Source organism: Mesoplodon mirus (genome assembly GCF_964341445.2).
Source record: "Mesoplodon mirus genome assembly, chromosome: 7".
Taxonomy (NCBI): Eukaryota; Metazoa; Chordata; class Mammalia; order Artiodactyla; family Ziphiidae; genus Mesoplodon; species Mesoplodon mirus.
In genome coordinates, this window is record NC_138983.1 from 128623777 (window position 1) to 128643693 (window position 19917).

A 19917-nucleotide genomic window follows, 5' to 3' on the forward strand; every position below is an offset into this window, starting at 1 on the left:
TAAGAGAAGCACTGCCTGGAACCTAGACTTTTAAAATAATCTCTGAAAGACCAGTAAGTCTTTTTTTTAAAAAAAGAAGATTCCAAATTTGGCCTCAAAGGAAAACGAGATCTTCTCCAATAGAGCCAAAAGTCTGTCAAGTGGAAGTTTCCCTGGGTGTAGCTGTTTCCTAGCTTGATATACACGTGAACGGAAAAAATACATGAAAATGCCCCCTTTCTCTTTTAAGACACTTTATAATTTATATCTCCTGACACTTGAACACATAATGTCGGATACTATTTAGTATTATGAGGCCTGTGTTTGGTTATAAATCAGTTAATGCTTCTGTATAGATACATACATATAGTTCTTTGCTTGGGTTTATGTGACCAGTACTTTTTCTGTGTAGTTAAACCTTGTACAGTAGTTCAACAGGAAACGTGTACCATGCCCTATAGCATGTCAAGTTCATGCTTTTTCTTCCTTCCAAAGTATTTGGCTCCTCATAAGTTCTTGAGACTCTGTCTTTCTGTTCTATATAAAGAACCTCCTATGGTTTATTCTCTTCTTAGGAATGTGAACACTATCTTTATAGCACCATTCTTTTCCAGCAACCTTTGCAATGTTGTAATTTCATCTCCCCCACCATTTTCCTAGATCTGTGGTATGTATGCAAAAGCTTGCTGTTTGCTTTGGATGAGACTAACAATTTAGGAATCCATGACTAGAAATAGTACACTAAGATTTTTCTTACCAGAGATGGGAATATTAACACTAGTTCAGACATGCCATTGGCTTGGTAGTAATAGAAACATTTTAAGTGGTAATGGGGAAGTAAGGTGTGGCTTCTCTGTGTTTGTTTCCTGAGAACCCTTGAAATACCTTTTTTGGAAGGAACTGAGCCATGAGTTCTCAAAAAGAACTTTTGAGAGAGATGAGTTGATCAGAACAGAGTTAGCATGCTAAATTAAATCTCTTTGACATTACAAATATTTTATCACCTGTGTGAATAGACTTCTTCAGACTGTGTGCAGTTAGTGTGGGTGAAAAGGAATCTCTAGAGAGTTATGAAAAGCTTGGAAATACTGGAATATGACTGAGTAGAATCATAGCAACTGGTGACATTGCTTTAGTGTAGGGTCTCTTAAGCCCACTTTTAACTTTTAAGATTATACATTGTCTTCTCGTGGGGTAAAATTGTTAGCTGGGTACTTCACACAAATACTAGTCATTCACTTACAAATTATTTATTTAAACGTCCCTAGCCATTTTTAGAGCCATTTTGTGAGATAGATTTACTTTGCTCATTTTAAGAGGAAATCAAATGTTTGTTTTGTATTCACTTCTTTGTTAAGTTTCTGCCCAGCGCAGTAGGTCAATATTTGTTCCTTTTCCCCTTATTTTCCCCTCTGAACCTTTTGGAGTCTGTTGACCATGTACAGATATATTTTCTGATCTGCAGTTTTAATGATACTTAATTTTCTATTTTCCTTACTAATACTGTAATGGAGAAATTTTGTGGGGGGTTGAGGAATATGAGAGATTTAGCAGGGGAATTTTGAGTTAGTCTACAGCTTCTTCCTAACTTCTGTCTTGGTGTCATGAAGAGATTACAGCTGATGATATTATGTACAAGAAAATAAACCATGTCTTTTTGAAACTGTCTTAGTCTGTTTCAAAAAGACTTCTGTAACAAAATACCAGAGGGGCTTCTATAACAAAATACCAGAGACTTGGCTTAAACAACAGAACTTTATTTTCTCACAGTTTTGGAGACTAGAAATATGCAGTCAGGCTGCCAGCATTGGTCAGGTTCTGGTGAGAGCTCTTCTCTGGGTTTAAAGACGGCCACCTTCTTGCTTTGTGCTCACATGGTCTTTTCCTTGGTGCAAGCACGTGTAGAGAGGGAAAGAGAGAACAAGCTGTTTGGTATCTTATAAGGATACTAATCCCAGCATGAGGGCCTCACTCTTATGACCTTATTTAACCCCAGTTCCTCCCCAAAGGCCTCATCCCCAAGTACTATCATGTTGAGGGTTAGGGTTTAAACATATGAATTTTGTGGGGTTGACACAAACATTTAGTCCATAACAGAAGCGAATTGTTAGTACTTGAAACATCCAGGTTTGGATACTTCAGAGTGTATTTTCCTTTAATTCATATATTTTTTTAATTCTAGCTTCTCATATCTGTAAAATGAAAACTTCTTGGTTTGATTTTTACTCTCACCAAGTTATTATTCTCTGTTCTTTCTTCAACCTTGCAAAGAGCATTCTACGTGAACCTTCTGTGTCCTCATAAATCACTCACTTCCTAACCTCTTAAAATCTGACTTCTGAACACATACTGTCTGGAAGGTGAATCAAAATATCCAACTTGAAAATTTATGAACTTTTTCTCAGTTCTCACCTTCCCCTTGTGCCATTAGGCAACGTTGATGCCCTTTCTTTGGTGTATATAATATTAAATCAACCTGTTTCTTTCCTCTTTATAATGGTTTTGTCTTTTCTGTACTTGATTTCTTTTTCCTTCTTATAAATATAGGCATGACTCAAGCTTCTGTCCCTGATCTTTCTCCCTGTTTCCAATCTCGTATTTATAACTGTTTGCTGAATACTTGCACTCTAACTATCCTTCAAATCCAAATGAGCAATCTGGAATTTATCATTGTTAACTATGGCTGGAAATCAATCTTCCCCTTGATTTCCCTGATTCTTTTAATGGCATGGTCATTTTCCCATTTACTCAGTCTTATTTTCTTAAATTTATCTTTGACTTCTCCCCTTCTCTTGTCCTCTATTGTCAACTACTTGTCAGGTTTAATTGGTTCTGCCATCACATTATTTTTCACCCCCTGCTGTTTGGTTTAATCTCCACTGCTTTGTTCAGTTTGTCATCATGTCATTAGACTATTTTAATAGACTCATAACCTTCTTTCATGTTTATTTCACATTGATTCACTTCCTTTTCTCCATTCTACTGTATTCAGTCAGATGAGTGTTACTAAAGTAAGGATTTGGTCATTCACTTTTTGGGAAAGTACAAATAGTTATTAAGATATGCCATAATTTGTTTCCAATTCATCATTCTCCACTAATCTAGTACTGTTCACCCAAAGGTACCAGACTGTCCTCCAAATTTTCCTTTCCCAAATGTGGCTTGGTCCTCTTTCTTTGCTCATGCCATTCCCATTGTTTTGAATGGATTATCTCCTATAACTCGCTATTAGAATCCTCCCCATCCTTCAAGGCCTAGGTTCAAATACTGCCTCTTTCATAGGGCTTTCCTAGGTTTACCCAGTTACTTTTGTTGTCTGAACTTTGACATCCTGCTTTGTATCAAGTTATTTGTATTTATATTCATCTTTGCATCTCCCATAATGCCTGACACACTGGAGTCACTCAATTAAGTGAGTTTTGAATGAGTGGTTGTTGAGATTGGGATAAAGTATTTTAGTAAAGAGAATTGATGGAATACAGTGTTGATTCATCATAATTGGATTTTTCTTTCCTTTGAAATATTTTAAGGTAGAAGAAAATGTAACTTTGAAAAGAGACTTATTGTGGGTTATAGTCTAAAAGAATGAAATCAGCATGCTTGGAACTTAAGCCTCCTCTTGCTGGCAGCATTATGCGTTTAGAATCAAGAAACTTCTTAATCAAAGGATTATCTGAGGTCTAACTCATAAAACATGATGTCTGGCAGCAGTTTAAAAATGAGCTGTTTTTATGGAGTTGCACATGGTCTTTCTCCACACCCTTCCCTGAAGCTAATTTTTAAGAGGTGAGACTTAGAGAAGTTTGGTCATGCAATAAAATTAAAGGTGAAGAAAGACTAATGTGCTTTTCCTAAAGTAAATGCAGTATGAAAGGTTTAGCATGTTGCCTTGCATTTTCATTAGTTTTCTGTTGGGCAATATAGTTGTTGCATTGTTCAAGGAATGTATTACAGTGAAACTTGAGAGTACTTTTTCACCTTTTTCAGAATACCTTAAAGACTTCTTCCCCTCCCCACAGCAAAGCATTACAAAGACTTAATTTTTTTCACTTTCAAAATACAATCCTTGGTAATTCACTTTGGAGTAAAAAACAGTCTTTTTTATATGGGTTTCAAACGCTGCATTGGAAAGGGGGATCAAGAGGGTGGAGTAAGAGGATATGGAACTCATCTACTCCTAAAAACGTGAAAAGTACATCCACACGAGGAAAAATTCTCACTGAAAACTAACTGGAATCTGGCAGAAAAACTCCTGTACAACCAAGGCTGCAAGAAAGATTCCCACATAATTGGGTAGGATGGGAAGCAAAACGTCAGGCTGAGATCTCTGCCCTTAGAAGGGAACTAAGAGGAAAAGGGAGATAGCATGGGTGGACACTCACCCTGGGGATCCACAGACTGGGCATCCCAGTTCTAGGATCCTGTGTAGAGGAGACAGGCCTCCTTGGCTGCTTGGAGAACCAGTGGGACAAATAGAAAGGCTGGAGAAGCCTAGACTCCACTTATGAGGAGTTTGCAGGTACTGGCTTGCCAACAAAACACACACTTAAAAGGAACAGAGCCCGTTGGAGCCTGCCCATCAGAGATTCTGCTCCAGCAACTTGAGAGCAGACTCCACCCCTGACAAGGCGGTGACTGCCACTGAGTAGAGAGGAAATCTAACCTTAGACCCTGTGCAGCCTCTAGTTCCCCCAACACCAGCCACACCCCCTATCAAGGTGATAGTGGCTAGCATACCCTGAGGAAAAATGTGGCTGGCATCTACATCAAGTTCAGCCCTCACACCAGAGGCAGTGGCATATACAGTCTACAGTGGGGTGCTCCGAAATAAAAATATCCCTCAAGACCACAATGAATAACTGTTTCACCTAAATTCATAGAGACAGAGAACATTAAGTAAAATGATAAGGAAGAGGAACTACTCTCAAAAGAGCAAGAGAAAATCCCTGAAAAAATAAATAATGAAACAGAGATAACCAGTCTACCAGATAATTAATTCAAGAAGTTTATAATAAAAATGCTAAATGAATTAAGAAAGAGAACTGATCTAAGCACAGATCATTTTAACATGGAACTAGAATCCATAAAGAAGACCCAATAAAAAATAGATAATTCAACTTCTGAGATAAAAAGCACTCTAGAAGCAATGAATAGCAGACTGAATGACACAGAAGAATGCATAAGTAATCCAGAAGATATAATAATGCAGATCACCCAATAAAACAGCAAACAGAAAGCCAAAAAAACAAAAAACAAAATGAAAGCAACATATGAGAACTTTGGGATAATATAAAACATGCCAATGTTTATATTAAAAGGTTTCAGAAAGAAGAGAGAGAGAGACAAGGGGATCAAACATGTATTTGAAGAAATTATGACTGAAAAATTCTCAAACCTAAAGAAGGAAACACATACCCAGATACATAAAGTACAGAGGGTCTCAAACAAGAAGAACCCAAACAGACCCACACCAAGACATATCATAATTAAAATGGCACAGTGTAGTTAAAGGTAAAGAGAGAAGTCTAAAGGCAGCAATAGAAAAACAAAGAGGTATACACAAGGGAATCCCCATAAGGCTATCAGTTGATTTCTCTGCAGAAACTTTGCAGGCCAGAAGGGAGTGGCGTGGTATATTCATAGTCCTGAAAGGGAAAAACCTGCAACCTAGGGTACTCTACCCAGCAAGATTATCATTTAGAATAGAAGGAGAGGTAAATAATTTCTCAGAGAAGCAAAAACTAAAAGAATAAAGCAATACTAAGCCTACCGTAAAAGAAATGTTGAAAGGTCTTCTCTCAATGGAAAAGAAGTAAGAATCTACAGGAAAGGGAAAATCCCGATGGGAATGGTAAATATACAGTAAGGATTGAAGATCACTTTTAAAAAATTGTAAAAGCAACTATAAATACAATAAACAGTAAAGGGATAAGCATGAAGATGTAAAATATGACCTCAAAAACATAAAATGTGTGGGAGAGGAGTAAAAAATATAGATCTTTTAGAATGTTTGAACTTAAATGATTATCAGTTTAAAGCGAGTAGATATAATTATGGGTCAATATATATGAACCCAGTGGTAAACACAAATCAAAACCCTACAGTAGAGGGTACTGTAAAAGAAAGGAAGAAAGGAATTCAAGCATACTACAAAAGAAAATCATCAAACCACAAGGGCAGAAACAAAAAGAAGAGGAAATGGACAAACAACTACAAAAACAACTGCAAAACAAGGAATAAAATGGCAATAAGTATATACCTATCAGTAATTACTTTAAATATCAGTGGACTAAATGCTCAGATCAAAAGACATAAGGTGGCTGACTGGATTAGAAAACAAGAGCCTTCAATATGCTGCCTACAAGAGACTCACTTCGGGGTGAAAGATGCACACAGACCTAAAGTGAGAGGATGGAAAAAGATATTTCATGCAAACAGAAACAACAAGAAAGTGGGGGTAGCAATACTCATATCAGACAAAGTAGACTTTAAGACAAAAGCTATAATGAAAGACAGAGAAGGGATAAAGGAATCAATACAAGGGATTATACAATGAAGAAGGGATCGAAACAAGAAGAGGGTATTACACTCGTTAAGGTATACACACCCAGTATAGGAACACCTAAATATACAAAGCAAATACTAACAGATGTAAAGGGAGAAACTGACAGTAATACAATAATAGTAGGAGGCATTAACACCCCACTGTCCTCAATGGACAGATCATCCAGACAGAAAATCAGTAAGGCAGCAGAGGTCTCAAATGACACAGTAGATCACTTTGACTTAATTGATACCTACAGGACACCACATTCCCCACCAAAATGCAGAATACACATTCTTTTGAAGTGCACATGGAACGTTCTCCAGGATAGATCACATACCATGTTACAGGACAAGCCTCAACAAATTTAAGAGCATAGGAATTATATCAAGCATAGTTTCCAACCACAACAGTATGAAACTAGAAATCAACTACAGGAAAAGAACAAACATGTAGAGACTAAACAGTATGCTACTGAAAAACCAATGGGTGAATGATGAAATCAAAAGGGAAATTGGGAAATACCTCGAGACAAATGAAAATGAAAACACAACTTTCCAAACTCTATGGGGTGCAGCAAAAGCAGTTCTAAGAGGGAAGTTTTTAGTGATACAGGCCTTTCTCAAGAAACAAGAAAAATCTCAAATGACAACCTAACCACCACCTAAAAGATTTAGAAAGAGAACACACAAAGCCCACAGTCAGTAGAAGGAAGGCAATAGTAAAGATTAGAGAGGAAATAAATTAATTAGAGATAAAACAATAGAAAAGATTAATGAAACCAAAAGGTGTTTTTTGAAAAGACAAACAAAATCGATAAACCTTTAGCCAGATTCACCAAGAAGAAAAAAGGATGCAAATGAGAAATGAAAGAGAACAAAAACAAAAATCAGTAGGACCTGTTCACACTTATAAGCTTTTGCACAGCAAAGGAAACCATAAACAAAATGAAAAGGCAACCTACGGAATGGGAGGAAATATTTGAAAATGATGTGACCGACAAGGGCTTAATTTCCAAAATATACAAACAGCTCATATACCTCAACAACAAAAAAAACAAACAACCCAATTGAAAAATGAGCAGAAGGCCTAAATAGACATTTCTGCAAAGATGAAATACAGATGGCCAATAGGCACATGAAAAGATGCTAAACATCGCTAATTATTAGAGAAATGCAAATCAAAACTACAATGAGGTACCACCTCACCCTTGTCAGAATAGCCATCATTAAAAAGTCTACAAATAACAAATGCTGGAAAGGGTGTGGAGAAAAGGGAACCCTCCTACACTTTTGGTGGGAATGTAAGTTGGTGCAGCCACTGTGGAAAACAGTATGGAGGTTCCTCAGAAAACTAAAAATAGAATTATCATATGTTCCAGCAATCCCACTCCTGGGCATATATCCAGACAAACCTATAATTCGAAAAGATACATGCACCCCTATGTTCATAGCAGCGCTGTTCGCAATAGCCAAGACATGGAAACAACTTTCATTGACAGATGAGTGGATAAAGATGTGGTACATATATACAATGGAATACTACTCAGCCATAAAAAAGAACAAAATAATGCCACATTTGCAGCAACATGGATGCAGCTAGAGATTATCATACTAAGTGAAGTAAGTCAGAAAGACAAATACCATATGATATCATTTATATGTGGAACCTAAAATATGACACAAACTAACCTATCTATGAAACAGAAACATAATCACAGATGTAAACAATAGACTGGTGATTACCAAGGGCTCGAAGGGTGGGAGAGGGATAGATTGGGAGTTTGGGATTAGCAGATGCAAGCTGATATATATAGAATGGATAAACATTAATGTCCTACTGTGTAGCACAGGGAACTATATTTTAAATCCTGTGATAAACCATAATGGAGAAGAATATGAAAAAGAATGTGTATATATGTATAACTGAGTCACTTTGCTGTACAGCAGTAATTAACACAACATTGTAAATCAACAATACTTCAATTAAAAAAAACCCAAAAAGCAAAACAAATAAAAAAAAGTAATGAAAGAGGAGAAATAGCATCTGATACCACAGAGATACAGAAAATCATAAGAGAATACTATGATCAGGAGTATGCCAACAAATCAGACAACCTAGAAGAAATGGACAAATTTCTAGAAACATACAGCCTGCCAAGACTGAGTCAAGAAGAAACAGACAACATGAATAGACCGATTACTAGAAGTGAAGTTGAGTCTATAATTAAAAAAAAAAAAAAAAAACTCCCAGCAAACAAAAGTCCTGGACCAGATGGCTTCACAGGGGAATCCTACCAAACATATAAAGAACTTATACCTATCCTTCTTAAGCTGTTCCAAAAAATTGAGGAGGAGGGAACACTCTGAAATTCATTCTATGAGGCCACCTGATACCAAAACCAGACAAAGGCATTATAAAAAATTACAGGCCAGTATCTTTGATGAATATAGATGCAAAAATCCTCAACAAAATATAAGCAAACGAAATCCTACAATACATAAAAAGGATCATATACCATGATCAAGTTGGATTTATTCCAGGGTCACAAGGATATTTCAGCATACACAAATCAATGTGATACACCGCATTAACAAAAGAAAAGACAAAAGTCACATGATTATCTCAACAGATGCAGAAGAAGCATTTGACAGAATTCAGCATCCATTCATGATGAAAACTCCCATCAAAGTGGATATAGAGGGAACATATCTCAACATAGTAAAGATAAAACAAACACACAGCCAACGTAATACTCAACAGTGAAAAGCTGAAAGCCTTCCTGCTAAATTCAGAAACAAGGCAAGGATGCTCACTCTCACTGCTTCTGTTTAACATGGTATTGGAAGTCCCAGCCACAGTAATCAGACAAGAAAAATAAATAAAAGGTATACAGATTAGTAGGGAAGAGGTAAAACTGTCACTCTTTTCAAATGACATGATACTCTATATAGAGAATACTAAATTCTCTGCTGAGAAACTACTAGAACTAATAAATGAATTCAGGAATGTTGCAGGATACAAGATTAATATACAGAAATCTGTTGTGTTTCTATACACTAATGAAATACCAGAAAGAGAAAGTAAAAAAGACAATTCCGTTTAAAATCACATCAAAAAAAAATAAAATTACTAGGAATAAACTTAAGCAAGGAAGTGAAAGAACTTTACTTTGCAAACTGTAAAACTCTGATGAAGGAAATTGAAGATGATTCAAAGAAATGGAAAGATATCCCAGGCTCTTGGATTGGAAGAATTAATATTAAAATGGCCATACTATCCAAAGCAGTCTACAGATTTAAATGCAGTCCATATCAAAGTACCCAGGACATTTTCTGCAGAACTGGAACAAATAATCCTAAAATTTATATGGAACTACCAGAGACCTCAAATTGCCAAAGCAATCCTGAGACAAAAGAACAAACTGGAAGTATAACCCTCCCAAACTTCAGACTATACTACAAAGCTACACTAATCAAGACAGCATGGTATTGGCACAGAAACAGACACTTAGATCAATGGAACAGAATAGAGAGCCCAGAAATAAATCCACGCATCTACAGTCAATTTATCTACAACAAAAGAGGCAAGGTATGCAATGGAGAAAAGACAGTCTCTTCAACAAGTTGTGCTGGGAAAGCTGGACAGCCATGTGTAAAACAATGAAATTGTAACATTCCCTCACACTATATACAAAAATAAACTCAAAATGGTTTAAAGACCTAAATGTAAGATCTGAAACCATAAAACTCCTAGAAGAAAACATAGGCAGAACACTCTTTGATATAAATTGTAGCAAAGTTTTCTTGGATCAGTCTCCTGAGGCAAAAGAAATAAGAGCAGAAATAAACAAGTGGGACCTAATTAAACTTAAAAGCTTTTGCACAGCAAAAAATGAAAAGAGTACCTATGGTATGGGGAAAAATATTTGCAAATGATGTGACCATCAAGGGGTTAATATCCAAAGTACACAAACAGCTCATACAATTCAATATTGAAAAAAACAAAACAAAACAAAACCCAAACCAATCAAAAAATGCGCAGAAGAATTGAATAGACATTTTTCAAAGAAGATATGCGAATGGGTAACAAGCATGTGAAAAGGTGCTCATCATTGCTAATTATTAAGAAATGCAAATCAAAACCACAATGAGGTATCACCTCACACCTGTCAGAATGGCTACCATTAAAAAATCTACAAAGAACAAATGTTAGAGAGGATGTGGAGCAAAGGGAACCCTTGTACACCATTGGAGGGAATGTAAATTGGTGCAGCCACTGTAGAAAACAGTTTGGAGGTTCCTTAAAAAACTAAAAATAGAACTGCCATATGAGTCAGCAGTTCCACTCCTGGTTATATATCTGGAAGAACGAAAACACTAATTTGAAAGGACATGTGCACCACAATGTTCATAGCAACACTATTTACAATAGCCAAGATTTGGAAGCAACTCAAGTGCTTGTCAGCAGATTATTGAATTAAGAAGATGTATATAGCACAGGAACTACACTCAATATCTTGTCATAACCTATAATGGAAAATGTGAAAAAATATGTATATAACTAAATTGCTTAGCTGTACACCTGAAGTTAACACAATATTGTAGGTCAACTATAGTTCAATTTAAAAAAAGGATGCCTTGTGTATACACATACATAGAGACACATACACACACACCAAGGAATATTACTCAGCCATAAAAGAAAAAGAAATAATGCCATTTGCAGCAATGTGGATGGACCTAGAGAGCATTATGATTAGACAAATACTATATGATATCACTTATATGTGGAATCTAAAAAATAATACAAATGAATATATCAATATATGCAAAACAGAAACAGACTCACAGATATAGAAAACCAACTTTTGGTTACCAAAGGAAAGAGGGAAGGGAGGAGGGACAAATTTGAGGTATGGAATTAATAGATACAAACTACTATATATAAAATAGATAAGCAACAAGGATATATTGTATAGCACGGGGAACTATATCCAGTATCTTGTAATAATGGATTATAACAAAAATACTGAATCACTATGCTGTACACCTGAAACTAACAGAATATTATAAATTAATGGTACTTCAGTAAAAAAGCATTTAAAAAGAAAAAAAAGCCACATTATTATAACAGGAAAACATGTCCTTTGTTTCTAAAGAGAAAAAAAAATAGGAAAGGATAATATTTACATAAATTTGATAGACCATCTGTCTTTACTTCACTGATAATATGAAGCATGACATTTATTATCAGCTTCCAGGTGAAATATCATATTCCTTAAAAGACAGGAAGTAAAGAACTAGAAGAGTTATTTTAGGGTAGATAGAGTATCAAATTACTTTGGTTAGAATTTAGCCAGGGCAGAAGGTTAGTGTCTGTGTGGAAGTATTTCTCTACTTGGCATAGTTTTCATGGATATGATTTTACTTTTTCTTGAAAAGTGACTGAGTATGATTTTTTTATAAAATAAGTTCAGATTTACTTAGTGAATATTCATGGAGCACCTATTATATGCCAGGTACTATGTTAAGGGATAGATATCAAGATAATAGGAGACTGTACCTGCTCTCTAGAAGTTTACGGTCTGGTACAAAAGAAGTGCTTTTTTGTAAGTATGATAATAGAGATATGCACTTGATTACCAATATTCCATATGCACTTACAAACTAGATAGTTATGGGGCTTCCCTGGTGGCGCAGTAGTTAAGAATCCGCCTGCCAATGCAGGGGACACGGGTTCAAGCCCTGGTCCGGGAAGATCCCACATGCCACGGAGCAACTACACCCGTGCGCCACAACTACTGAGCCTGCGCTCTAGAGCCCACAAGCCACAACTACTGAAGCCCGCGTGCCACAACTACTGAAGCCCAGATGCCTAGAGCCCGTGCTCCACAGCAAGGGAAGCCATCACAATGAGAAGCCTGCACACCGCAACGAAGAGTAGCCCCCGCTCGCCGCAACTAGAGAAAGCCCGCACAACTAGAGAAAGCCCGCACACAGCAACGAAGACCCAACGCAGCCAAAAATAAATTTATTAAAAAAAAAAAACTAGATAGTTGTGGAAAAAAATGTTCATATGGCTCTAAGAACAATGAGAGTGAAGCAATATTCCTGTGACTACATTTCAAATTTAGGCTTTATCGTTACCTTACTTGTTGAACACTCTCTCTGCCTGCCTTCATACAAAGTGCTTGGTTACAGCTCATGTTAAACAGTTCATATTAAAGTGATTTTGTGACCTTATAAAAACTTATATTCAGAGATAAACACACTTGTATGGTGATTATAATTAATACTCATTATACCAGAGAATAAGGGAATTAGCAAAATAAGCCAACAAACAAACCATGGGCTCTATGTGTTTGTAAGAATCAGAACATGTTAAAATGATGGAAAGTTTTTTTTTTTTAATTAGTGAAATTCAAAAATGGTTATTTTGGAATTAGGAGTCCACCTTTTCTCTGTCCCTTCTTTAATAACATATAGGGCCTGTTATCATGTCATTTTAGTTTGATGTTGCCATTGTTTCCCTATTTGCTTCTCTATTATCCTTCCCTTTCAAGATTTTAAGTTCTTTGAGAGCAAAGATTCCTAGTTGTTTTGTATTCCTCATAACACCTACAGGTTACAGTGTTAAATAACTAGCAGACAGATGCTCAATACAAACTTGCTAAAACAAAGTGGATTTTTTTTTTTGTCAAAAAGGACATTTCAAAAATATGATAGTCAGTATTGGTGATGTCAGTGTTAAGGGTGGAGTTTATACTGTGTGGTGGGTTAAAATAGCTTCTGGTCTACAATAAGTAGAACATTTCAGTAATTTGAATTCTACAGATTCTGAATTGGCTATGTATGTATGTTTTCTTTTTGTATTGGTAGTCTAATAATTCTTAGATATTCAAGTGTATCAGAGTCTCAGATTAGTAGATGGACTTAGAATAATAATATTGATAAATGGACAGTGTAGTGGGGTTGAGGAGAGGAAACAGATGAATATGATGTTCACATAGCTCTTTCCCTTTTTCCTCTTCTTTGTTCCTTATCTTCTCCTTTTAATGTAGAATTAAAGGGGAAAGTTATCATGCTGAACAATTTTGAATCGGAGAGTACAGGTTTGCAGTATTCTGAGGCAACCCTAATAAATTTTTTCAGTACTTAGCAGTCTGTTAGGACCCTAAGCATATTTGCTAAAGTTAACTGTGTGTAGTGGTATTTTTTTTCTCTCTGATCACTTCCCTTTCTGAGCTTCCGTTCATCTCTAGACTCCTATACTTTTGTGATTTTCGTTAATTCATTAGCAATTTAAAAAAATTGCCTTTTATGCCAGAACATATGCCAGGTCCTGAGATAAGTTTGTAAACAAGATAGAGCCCCTGAACTCTTTCAGGGGAGTATTTAATCTAATGAGAGGATAAAAACAAATACAAATCAGTTGTGAGTGATAAAGATACTCTGAGAGTAAATAGAGGGTGCAGTGGGAGTCTAGAAGGGGGCACCTAACCCAGTCTTGATATTTAGGGAAAGTTTTATAAGAGGAGATGATTTGTTTCTTGAGGGTGTCATGCTGTCTCTCATCTTCTAAAGTTACCTATCACAAGAAGCTCTGTAAAATTTCCTTACTTCCTTCCCCATCTCAAAGTCACTTGCTGGTCTATTAAACCAAAACAAAATTCACACAAAGACATCATAAATGAAAACTGATCCTTCTAAGGAGCATTTACATTAATGATAGGAGTTCGTTAACACAAATGTATTTTTAATTGATGGCATGGGTTAAACGAGTATATATTTCTGAGCAGGAAAATCCAAGCGCAACCCACCCCTAGTCATAATAAAATAATACCTAACATTTATGAGCCCTTAGTATTTGTCAGGCATTAAGCTAAATACTTTAGGTACATTATATTCAAGTGAAATACATAAACATAGCAAACTCTTAACCCCCACTACTCCTCTCCCTCATTGTGTACAAGTACCCAACTCTCTACAGGGACCTGGAAGAAAGTCTGCTTAAGAAGCCCAGTGGCTTAGCACAGGAAACATCAATATTAGAATCTTTCAGTTCACTCATTTTCAGCCCTTTGGAAGTGAGATGAGATAACTGGGAGGGATGATTATAGCACGAAAAATACATATATTCAGTGCTGCAGTTGTCTTGACTTTTAAACATTCAAAGTATGTAATTTATTTTGAAATTTCAAATGACCATAAAGAAGATCATCAGATGTTTATGTTTCTAAAAGTTCGTGTGCATTTTAAAAGATTCCTGTAAAACACTCTTCTCTGATACTTACATTTATTGTATTATGTACTAGAAATTTATAAAGAATGCCTTTTTCCTTGATTTTATGTATTTGTACCCATTCTATTTAGGTTTTTCCTAATTAGTTGAAGGAAGCAATATTAAACAAAAGAAAAATGGTTAAATTCTGATGGGGTATCTTTCCTCTGACCCCATTACAGTTTCCTATTTTGTAGGAGTGGTGACACTGTGAATTCAAATACTGTTTAGTATTTAGTAGTCTCTAGAATTGAGGTCTCACTCATTTTTTAAATGTTGAAAATTAACTTTTTTGAGATCTAATTTACATAAAATAAGATGCACTCATTTTAAGTGTACAGTTCACTAAGTCTTGACAGATGAATACTCATGTAACCATTACCTTAATTAATGTATAGGACATTTCCATCAACCCAAAAAGTTCCTTCATGTCTCTTTGCAGTCATTCTTACCTCTCCACCCCATCCTGCCCCTAGGCAACCACTAATCTGCTTTTTCTTACTAGTTTACTTTTTGCCTGTTCTACATTGGAATCATGTAGTATGTACTCTCTTTTGTATCTGCCTTCTTTTGCTTAACATGTTTTGTGATTCATCCATGTTTGTTGCCTGTGTAGTTCCCTTTTTTTCTTGCTAAGTAGTATTTTATTTTAATGGCTATACCACAGTTTGTTTATCCATTTGTCTGTTGATGGACAATTGAGTTGTTTCTAGTTTTTGTCTCTTATGAGCAAAACTGCTGTGAACATTTGTTTACCAGTCTTTATGTGGACATGAGTTTTCATTTATCTTAGGAGTGAAGCTGCTGGGTCATATGTAAGTATATGCTTGCCTTTATAAGAAATTTCCACCATTTTACATTCCCACCAGCAATGTATGAGAGTTCTGGTTGTTCCACATCCTTGTTAGCACTTGGTATTTATCAGTCTTAATTTTTAGCCATTCCAGTTAGTGTATAGTGGTATCTCATTATGGTTTTAATTTGCATTTTCCTGAAGACTGCAGATGTTGAGCACCTTTGCATGTGCTTATTGGCCATTGGTGTATCTTGCTTTGTCTGTTCAAATCTTTTGTCCCTTTAAAATGTGTCTTCCATTATTGGATTGTAGAGTTGTTTTTTTAAATATATGTCTGGATACCAGTGCTTTATCAGATAATTTGTAATGCAAATATTTTCTCCCAGTCTGTGCTTGCCTTTTCATTTTCTTATCAGTGTCTTTAGGAAAGCAGCTATTTAAAATTTTGAGTCCCATTTACCAGTTTTTTCTTTTATGGATGCATTTTGCATCCTAAAAGATCTCTGCCTATCCTAAGGTCTTGAAGCTTTTCTCCTATGTTTTCTTATGAAAAGTTTTGGCTTTTATGTTCAGGTCCATAATTTGCTGTAAATTAATTTTTGTGTCGGGTTATAAATTAAGGTTCAAGTTCATGTTTTCTAATCTGGGATCCAGTTATTCTAGTTTTTCATCTGTAGTAGGCTCATACTTGTGGCATTTCATTAACAGCAAGAAATATGCATATATATTAATTAATGTGCAATCTTTAGCATTTCCTTTGTTTTGTACATCAGACTTATTTAAAAGATCATGGCTCTTTGTATAAAAATCTTAATTTTGAAGTAGTTTTTGTTTTCTAATCATCATTATACTTGTGTTAGTTTACATGTTTTACATACTGATTTTTGGTAAAACACTTAGATTCTGAAAAGCTGGAAGTATATATTAAATCTTTGGCTAACAAAGAGTTCAGGATCTTCTGATCTTGATCTACGATAAAACAGCCCTGGGCACTAATCAGGGTTCTGTTTTGGGACGTCCCTGTTCCTTTGGTTGTGGTCTTCTTTTTCTCACCTTGCCTTGACAATTTTTGTTTGCTATTTAACTAGAAGGAAAACAAATTCTCTGTAGGAATCAGGTAAGTATATGAAAGAAATCAAAGAGTTGGTTGAACTCACAGGTTCTTTCTTTATCTTTCCTACTTTCTTTCTCTTTCCTTTTTATTTTTTCTACGAGCCAAAGTCTTTCTTCCCTTGGACTTTTCCTTTTCTTTCCTTTGGACTTTTCTTTTTCTTTCTCCCTTTCAGGAGAAGAGCTGCAGGTGCTCTGTAAGCACTTCCTTCTTTTTTATAGTGTGTTTTTTTGAGTATATTTTATTGAGAGTAGGGTTGGACTTCTCTAGAGTTTACCGTGGGATGCTTCTAGCCTAATGTCCCAAAATATTTGATTATCTTGGGTTTAAACACCAGTTAGAGCACCAAAAACACAGGGAGCTGGGGGAGGGTTTTATACTACAAATTAATTGCATAGATGTGAATGGGCGTTCTGTCTGTCTCCTCTCTAATACTTCATATTTTCCAGTTTGCCTTAGCTGTTTTTAATCTTGGAGCAATTCTGCTGTACCTCCCCTGTGAGAAACCAGTATATATGATTCTTTGTGATATTCTTGTGTTTGTTTTGCTTATGGGGTTAGTGCTCTTATTTTTTATATGGGTTTCATGTGCTACCTTGTGTTTCTCCAGATAGACTACAGTTCATTACTAATACGTAATTATTGTCTTTTTCTCTGTTTTCTCTTTCCTTCTCTCTTTACCCTTTGGTTCTTGTGCAGGTCTCGTTCAGCGTTGTGTGATCATCCAGAAGGATGACAATGGCTTTGGGCTGACGGTCAGTGGAGACAATCCAGTGTTCGTACAGTCTGTCAAAGAAGGCAAGGCATTTTTAAACACAGTCTTGTCACTTGGGAGCAAACAGAGTAAGAATAGACTAGTTTAAAAATGTCTATTGCTTAGAATAAAATAATCTCATACCTTACAGGTCACATGGCCTTATCACGCTAGAGCTGTCTCTAGTGTTACGGTTATAGGCATGAATTTACCCCAGTTGATTTTCTTTTGTACTTTATGAAAAGAAAACAGTTCTTATACTCCTTAGTCATGATACTTGACTCATCATCACTTATAGAAGTTTGTGGAATTTTATTTCTTAATGGCACCAGAGATATTTGGGTAGAGACAGATTAAAGAAGTGGTTGTAGACTCAAAAATATCCATTCTTTTCTCCCAAATGACAATAATATCTTGAACTACTATTACCATATATTGAATACTTCCTTTATCTTGGTGGCTATAATTTGAGGTAGGTACTTTTTATCTCCATATTACAGGTGATATCGAGGCTTAGAGTAAAAAAAAAAAACCATAAAATCTGTCCATGGTCTTCCAACTAGTGAGTGGCAGAGGCAGGATTTGGACCTAAGTCTGCCTGACTTTACAATCCATGTTTTTAACCATTTTGTTACACTGCCTCTCTTTCAAGAAGATGATCAGTGAAGGTAAATGAATTACATTTTAAGAATTAATTTCTCTTACAGATGGAGCAGCCATGCGGGCTGGCGTACAGACAGGTGATCGAATCATCAAGGTAAGGAAAATACTTATGGAATTGGGCCTCCCTGGTGGCGCAGTTGTTGAGAGTCCGCCTGCCGATGCAGGGGATACGGGTTCGTGCCCCGGTCTGGGAGGATCCCATATGCCGCGGAGCGGCTGGGCCCGTGAGCCATGGCCGCTGAGCCTGTGCGTCCGGAGCCTGTGCTCCGCAACGGGTGAGGCCACAACAGTGAGAGGCCCGCGTACAGCAAAAAAAAAAAAAAAAAAAGACTTATGGAATTTATGATAGAATTAAAAAGCAACATATATTAGCCATACTTTGATTTTTTTAACTTGGATTTTTATTAAAAGCTACAGATTATATATGATGGATTTATTGACTATAAAAACTTACTTCATTCATTTTAAAATTAACGTTACCCTTTACTGAAAAGCATAATAAAAGGCTTGAATAAATGGAGTCATAACTCGCTGTTGTAAAGATCATATTTCTCCAAATTAATCCCTTAGCAAGAAATTCTCTTCAAAATATATTAATAAATTTGGAGAGGTGTGCCATTCCTTATCAAGCTTCCAAATGATTATTTGTTCTAAGTGAACTTTGCAAAGGTATTATGTGTATGGGTAAGTGTGAGGTGAGATGGTGCAGATTAATTTGAAGCAAGTGACTCTATTATACCTATGGACCTATCTGTGGAACACAATAGGGAGTCCAGAAACAGCCCTTAAGTTCTGATCAGTAGGGAAAGAATGGATTAGTCACTAATTACTCTTAAGACAACTAACTAATGTGATTACTTAAAATCAAATTACTATACAGGAAAAGACACCATGAACATATTTACAAAGATCTATCTGGAAATAAATATTTGAAATATACTACAGAATATGATAGCCTTAATTGTAAAGAGCACTTTCAAATTACTAACAAAAGAATAAATAGTCTGACAGAAAAAAGGGCAAAGAATTTTATCAGGCAATTCTCCAAAGTAATTGAAATAATATAGCAGTGAGGATATGTCCAACCTCACTGATAAGAGAGAAGTAGAAATTAAATGATAGGTGAAAATATATTTGGTTGTCAGAAATTTTAAAGATTAATAATATACATTTGGCATAGTTTGGGTATGGTAAAATGGCTACTCTCATAAACTTGTTGTGAATATAAATTAGGTAAAATCTGTTTGGATAGAAATTTGTGAATATATATCAAAAGTTACATATTTTAAAAACGTATATAACCTTTGACCACAATTTTGCTTTTAGGAGCTTATCTAAGGTAATAGATGTTTAAATGTGAATTGATACGTGTACAGGAAAATTCACTGAAGCTTTATTGTATCGAAAACTTGTAAACAATCTAAATATGCATATACTGAGGGCTAAAGAAATAAATTGTATTTCACCTCCAGCTTTTAAAAAGAATAGATTAGGTCTGTTTGTACTTATATTGAAAGACATCCATAATATAATAAAACGGTGCTTTTTTTTTGCAGAAAAAAGCAGTTACAGAGTATATGTATGTGTGTCTGTGTATCTGGTGTGTGTATGCTAGAATATGTCTCAAAGATTAAACATCATGCTTAACAGTGATCATCTCTGGTGGGCATGACAAGTGTACTTTTACTTCCATTTTATACCCTGATATATTTGAACTTGTAAAAATTAGTGTTACTTGCATCAGAGAAAAAATAATGTTAGATTCATGTTTGATATTTTTACCTTGA

General features: G+C 35.6%; 1 protein-coding gene across 2 annotated transcripts in view; it reads left to right on the forward strand.

The window, feature by feature from the left end:
- Positions 1-19917, forward strand: part of ARHGEF12 (Rho guanine nucleotide exchange factor 12) — a 144631-nt gene that overhangs the window by 67019 nt on the left and 57695 nt on the right. For both annotated transcript variants that reach the window (XM_082626614.1, XM_082626615.1), the window contains 2 exons: positions 17413-17511; positions 18175-18224. In XM_082626614.1, coding sequence (XP_082482740.1) covers positions 17413-17511; positions 18175-18224 — 149 coding nt within the window. The remainder of the gene's footprint in view (positions 1-17412; positions 17512-18174; positions 18225-19917) is intronic.